Source organism: Rhagoletis pomonella, unplaced genomic scaffold (assembly GCF_013731165.1).
Source record: "Rhagoletis pomonella isolate Grant_MI unplaced genomic scaffold, Rhpom_1.0 Rhpom_scaffold_00006, whole genome shotgun sequence".
Taxonomy (NCBI): Eukaryota; Metazoa; Arthropoda; class Insecta; order Diptera; family Tephritidae; genus Rhagoletis; species Rhagoletis pomonella.
Window position 1 is genome coordinate 81735547 of NW_023458560.1, and position 6714 is coordinate 81742260.

A 6714-nucleotide genomic window follows, 5' to 3' on the forward strand; every position below is an offset into this window, starting at 1 on the left:
TACTTTTTTTTTATATACTACATCAACAATATAGTTATGCACATCAAAAACTTTAACGCCAATTAGAATTTTTTGTTTAATACTGCAACAATCCTACTTTTTTATATACTACATCAACAATAAAGTTATACACAACACAAAACTTTAACGCCAATATCTCAGAAAGCAGTTTTAACAGAAGCGCTCTTATTGCATCTAACTCCTCAATTATTGGAGATAAAAAAAAGACCAGTAGATTTTCCTGTATTTTTTTTTTAAATATTTTAAACAGAATTTTAATAAAAAGCAAACGTTTTTTTTGCTAATTTTTACATTCGTAAGTTACTTTATTCTGGGGTCCCACAGACGTATACAAGAACTAGGTGGCTGTGTGAAAATTACGTTAGTATTCCTAAGTAGTGGTCAAACCCCAGAAAGGTTTTGCTTCCGCGCATCGCAATATTTTCTACACAGAGTTAAAGTCCCCCTTTTTGGTAAAAATTACTATTATTTTGCATTACATTCTGTTCTCCTTAGAAAAATTTGGTGCTTAGTATATTAGTGGAAATTTTAACTATTTTTCAAACAGTGGGCCAAAAAGGCCCGTTCTGGTGGGAGTTGATGGGTTAAACTTTTGGAAAAAAGTAGGCCAACCTTATTTTCAATATATAACCTGCAAAAAATTGTAAGAACTCCGTCATTTAACATAACGGTTGATAAGCTTATTGCAAAAATTTATTGATAGCGACATAAGTTACCCCAATAACTTAACCTTTAAATTTAAATAGTACATACGGATTTGTAGAGTACATAGAGATATATGTATATTAGGGTGCCCATCGAAAATCATTTTTTTGTACGTTAGTACTACATATTTTAAAATTGTGGAAATTATCGATGGACAAAATTTAAAAATTCTTTGAAATTCAAGGAAAAACAGTCATTCAAAAACTCATGAATCTTGAAAATTGTATTTTCTGACCTAAATCGACAGGTCGCGACCTCTAAATGGCCTTTAAAAATCTATAAAAATTGGCAATAATATTTCTCATAAAAACGAATCAAGTTAGGGGTTAGGGTCTTTAAATTATCAAAAAAAAAAGCATTTTCGATGGGAAACCTAATGTATATAATATATAGACTTTCTTCTGTTCGCCCATCCATCAGCAGCAGTCACTCAACATTTGAATTCAATGAATGAAATAAATAGAATTATAATCTGATGATATGATAAGATTAGAAGCCTCATGTCTCATTGGAATCTACCTTATGGGCAGTAGCGCCGGCGTTTCCAGACGCGCCGGATTCTTTTTGAAGTTGACCACGCCGCCACCGCAAAGCCTGTCGGCGTAAACCTCTATTACATATTTACATATGTACACTTATATTACACTTCGTGGAAAGGCTGAAGCATTATTTTGTCGTAATTTGTTGCAAAAAACTGTGGTAATACCTCCCTTAGAACTGTGATGCATATTAGCATTGAATTAATTATTTGCGTATTCAGACAAACTGAATTTTGATTTAATATACTTTTGACGAATGTGTGCGACATATCTGTACAAAAGCACTATGAAATTGTTCATACGGAAACTTAGAATACGAAGTAATGCACAGAAGACACACTTTCGGTACAAAACGAATTAATGCATACGAATGAAACGGAAATAGAGCACACATGTACAGTTTCGGCCGCGTCTTATCAGTTGGACTTGGTTGCTTCCAAAATGTACTTATAGCACGGTTCTTTTCCCACTCAGAAGCAGTTCCATAAACATGAAGTCTTTAATTCGCTTTTATACAGGCGTGATACTCAGCAATAAAATTTAGCATGAAGTGGAAGTGGTTGTTGTTGGTTTCGGTGAGCTTTGTAGAGTTTTTTTATTCTCGTTCGCACTTACACTCCCAGTCGCTCGAATAGCACACCCTTTTCGTGCTCAGTATGTACAGTTTTGTTTTTTTTTGTTTAATATTCATTCAGCGCCTTATGATGAGTTTCATATTCTCCGAACCATGTATGTATGTATGTATGTATTTGCTATGGGCGGATGAAAAATCTTTAGGCGATTTTTTTTTTTAGTGAAACTCAGGAGGAGGCAGATTGATTTTTTATAAAAATGTAGCATATTCTACGTGTAAATTCGATTTTAAAAACATGTCAATAAAGGTGCGTCCTAACGGTATTTTGTAACCACTTGAAACTTGCACTAAAATTGGGCTACAAAACTAGATACCCAAAATTTTTCTAAAAATATTATTAACTTATACACCGCAGGTCATAAAATTTAAATTTGTATAAAAAAATTGATGAATATTAAGAAAGCAAAAGGAAAACGGTACATACTCAAGGATCAAAATGGAGGGCTATTCAAATAACTAGGAGTGTATTTGCCGAAGAACAAGCATTAGAAAATGCTGATTTCAGCAGTGAAGTTTTCACAGCCTACAGATTTTCCATTATGGTGAAAAAAGAATGCGATTACTTTTCCACGAAAATATTTACTAGCTTTTCATACAGAAATTAAGTGTCGCCTTCTGTTTTGCGGTCTGCGTTCACACGGTTCTGTGCACGACACCTTACCGCATGATTTCCATATGCGAAATTTGAGGCTCTAAATGTGATGTTATCCACCATATATTTATTGAATAAGATTTTTACGGCATATGCACCTACATATGTATGTGCTAAAGAAGTTTTGAAATATTATTTCGGGGAAGAATTATATTTTTACCCCACTGTGCAGGTCTCTCTTATCAGCTCTTGTCAGCTGTTCTAATGATATTTTCTTCATATATACATGGTACAATGATACATACACATGTAAGTTCATTAATATGTTATATACATACATATGTATATACATACATATGTATTTATTTAAGTACAAATTGCATTTGCGTGAAACAAATCTATCGGTTGGTCCGTAAAAATGATTGGAACTTTGCTTTTATACCTGCTGGCATTTAAACGTCTGCAAAATAACAGCTACACTGAGGAAGAATCGTACTATGAACTGCCACGGTTTTGGACAAGTACAGGCTTTTGTCCAATGGGAGAAATTAGGCGAGAAAGTTTGAAGGCTGTTTTTTTTCTCCGAGGCGGTACAAATGAATCTGTTGCACATAACAGCACTACCCGCAGGAGCGATAACGCACATACGCATTCACTGGCTGCTAAAACTTGTTAAATTTATTCAGTACAGTACAGCCGGAGTGCCAATGTACGATTTCGCCGATTTAGATGCATTCATCTTAAATCTAGACGAGCTGGGTCTATTCCCAGTTGTTGAGTTTATGACAGACTTGGATGGTATTTTAGCGAGTAATCCGGATATTGAAGGTTCATTGTGGCAAGATTTCAGCTATCAAGCCACTACCCAGCCAGCAAAATCATCGTAAACAAGCTCGTAATTGGATATTTTCTCGAAGAAAAACCGGATTAAAAATCGTTTATGATAGCCGTTTACGACTCTTTTTCGAACACTTTTTCGCTTTAAATTGTGCATCGCCTACGAGCAGTCGTAAACGGATCGAAAAAGCATTCGTATGCGAATCTTTTTACGTCCGTTTTTTAATTGTAAACGAGTCTCGTAAACGATTAATTTACGTTAAAAAAGCGTTTTTTTACACTGCTTTATCTACTGTTTTTGAATGCTAAAAATAAAGGCAATTAATAAATTCAAATTATTGTAGTTATTTTATTGAATGGAATTATAATTAATAAATATTTATAGTACCGGATCAAAGTATTGGCACAGAGAATTTTTCGCAATGTGTGCAAAGTTTTTTACTTGAATTTCTTTTCGCACATTTTTTTTTTTTAATATAGTTAGTATGAAGACCTACTTTCAAATCAGATTTTTGAGGTAAATTCTAAGTATGCAGTTTTATATCCTATTATATTTTAGTATAACATAGTGCAAGCTTGAAGTTGCCAGAAAACCGCGTTGATTTTTGGCAAGTTTTTTACGCAGTTTCTTCCATGCAAATTATGTGCGACATTTTTTTCTTGTATGGAAGAAACTGCGTATAAAAAATTGCCAAAAAACAAAGAGGTTTTCTAGCTATTCAAGCGTGCACTTTATTATACTAAAATTAAATGGGCTATAAAACTACATACTTAGAATTTTTCTAAAAAATCTGATCTGAAAGTAGAACTTCATACTAGCTATATTTTTATAAAAAACAATTAGAGAAGAAATCAGAATAAAAAACTTTGCATTCATGGCGAATAATTCTCTGTGCCAATATTTTTTCCCGGCACTGTATATGTGAAGATATTTTCAGATAAATAAATATTAACAAACTATCTAATAACAATTTAACAATTAAATAAGAGGGGTTTAATATATATTATAAAGTAGCTGAATTTATTTCTTATCTTTTTTGCCGATAGGCTGCCAATTTTTTGTTGCCGGTCGTGTGCATATTGGAAGTGCTTCTTTGAAACAGAAATAAAAACTTCTTCGTCGGAGTTAAATTTTTGACGACAAGCACCTAAGAAAATAAAGTGAAAGATTAAACTCCATTGGAAATCGGAAAATTCAATTAAGTAAAAAGTGGTAATAAATAATATTATTATCCGTACTTCTTATTGCCGCAGTCGTTGCCAAAACAATAGCGCTGCTTTTGGTACCAGTTCCCTTCCACGAGAAAAGTTCTGCTACCTCATCTGTAATAATTTTCCGCCAGCACGTTCTTAAATATTTATCTACATTTAAAATATTTATAGCTTCGAGTTCAGAAACCTATAAAGTGCTTAAAGAATGCTATAAAAATTATTTTATTATGATTAATTTATGTTTTTAGTTACCAATAATTGTTGTTTTTCACTTGAACTCCCAAGGTCTTTTCCATATTCCATAAATGCATGCTTTTCCTTAAATGGGCTTCTTGGTAGATCGTCCTTTGCGTTTGCACCAGTCTGCCAATAAGTCACATACTTAATAACTTTCTTAAATTGAATATTTAACAAACTACTTACATACTTATAAAATATTGTGATTGAAGAAAAATTGTCAACAAAACCATGGTGAAATAATAACAAGGTGTTGTCAATAGCGACGTGTTTGTTGTAATTTTGACAAGATCGGCATGCTTATTTTCAGTGCTGCCGATCTTAATTTTTTATAATTCTATTAGTTGGGAAATTGTATTTAAAATACTTCATTTTAGTATTTAACTTTATCGTGATTTTTAAAGAACTTGGTGTTTTCAGAACGATATTAATATTTAAAATTGCTGGATTTGTATAATTTTTGTACTCAAAATATAAAATATAAAAGATATCGTAGTTATCAATGGAAAAAGACGTACACAAAAATCGTATGGAAATGCGATTTTTTTATATTAAATATCTTTTGCTGCATTGCCATAATATCGAGCCAAATGGACTTCCGATACACTAGAATAGAGCGGCAGCATGGTTAAATTACGACTTCGCTTATATTATCGATATCTATGTGTTTTAATCTATATGTCAGCCGCTGTGGCGTAGTGGTAAGCAGTGCGCGCTCCACTCCGCAGCAGCTGGGTTCAAGCCCTGGTCAAAGCAACATAGCAAAAAATATAGAAAAAAGGTTTTTTCTTAACAGCGGTCATCCCTCGGCAGGCAATGGCAAACAACCGAGTGTATTACTGCCATTAAAAACAGCTTCTCATAAAAATGCAATCGCCGTTCGGAGTCGGCGTAAAACTGTAGGTCCCTCCGCTTTGTGTGACAACATCAAGGCGCACGCCGCAAGTCGGAGGAGAAGCTCGGCCAAATGTGTAAGCGCCAATCTATTATTATTATTACTAATCTATTTAAAAAATCATTTACAATTTTATACGAAATTGCCTTATTTTACGGCCTGTACTTTTTTAAAAGTTACAAAATATGTGCAACCTGTGTGGAGCTTACGATACAAACATATATTCAGGCTTATAAGCCTGTAATTAAACATTTTTCTACATTTAATTTGAAATAGTATGCACGAACGGATTAAAAGTGGTAAATAATTAGTACTTTTTCTACTACTTTAAAATGCGTGACCGGAATAGACCTGCCGAAAAAGTGAGGTTAAGTTACTGACAACACCTTGTTATTATTACACCATGAACAAAACTAAAATTTTTTCTTGTGCTGACAAATTACTACAAGCCTCTTTCTATTATATTTTTTTGTTCTATCGTTTACGAGCTTTTCTCTAACTTTTTGGCGATACGAGAATCCCTCGTAAAACATAATGTTCGTAAAATGTACGTTTTCTTGCTGGCTGGGTAAACATTACCTGAGTACGTATAATTTTAAACTAGTAAACAAACTAACATATCGCCCATTTACTAAAAAGACTTTGATAACGCAAAATCCGATATTTTTGAGCAAGCGATGCAGAATTACTTGTTATATCGCGCTTCTTCATATTGTACACAAATTTCGTGATCAAATCTTGTAGGTTTCCGCGCAAGACGGCAATATGTATGTATGCATGTACACACATTTCTTGTTTCCACATTTTGGGAGGGAGTTGAAAACATTAAACATTTTGAGTTGTTACTGTTTTTTTGTAGGGGATTTCAAAAGATACATACTTTTGTAGAAAATTAAACGTTGGTTTAACGGTTATTCAAAGTCAAAGTTAAATTTAAAATAATTAAAATTATCATTAATTATTGCAAAATGTTTTACAAAAGTCCTGGAAATTGTAATTCCTTGCTAGAAAAAGATACTAAAATCATTTTTAGTGAAAAAAT

The 6714-nt window shown here is 33.0% G+C and overlaps 2 protein-coding genes across 2 annotated transcripts in view; one reads left to right on the forward strand and one right to left on the reverse strand.

Annotated features, from left to right (window-relative positions):
• LOC118741465 (coiled-coil and C2 domain-containing protein 1-like) overlaps positions 1-6714 on the reverse strand; it is a 55027-nt gene that overhangs the window by 29822 nt on the left and 18491 nt on the right. The gene's annotated exons all lie outside the window — the stretch shown is intronic.
• Positions 2879-6714, forward strand: part of LOC118741467 (alpha-L-iduronidase) — a 10825-nt gene continuing 6989 nt past the window's right edge. Inside the window, 3 exon segments of the mRNA XM_036473449.1 lie at positions 2879-3062; positions 3064-3359; positions 5265-5272. Coding sequence (XP_036329342.1) covers positions 2910-3062; positions 3064-3359; positions 5265-5272 — 457 coding nt within the window. The 5' untranslated portion in view covers positions 2879-2909.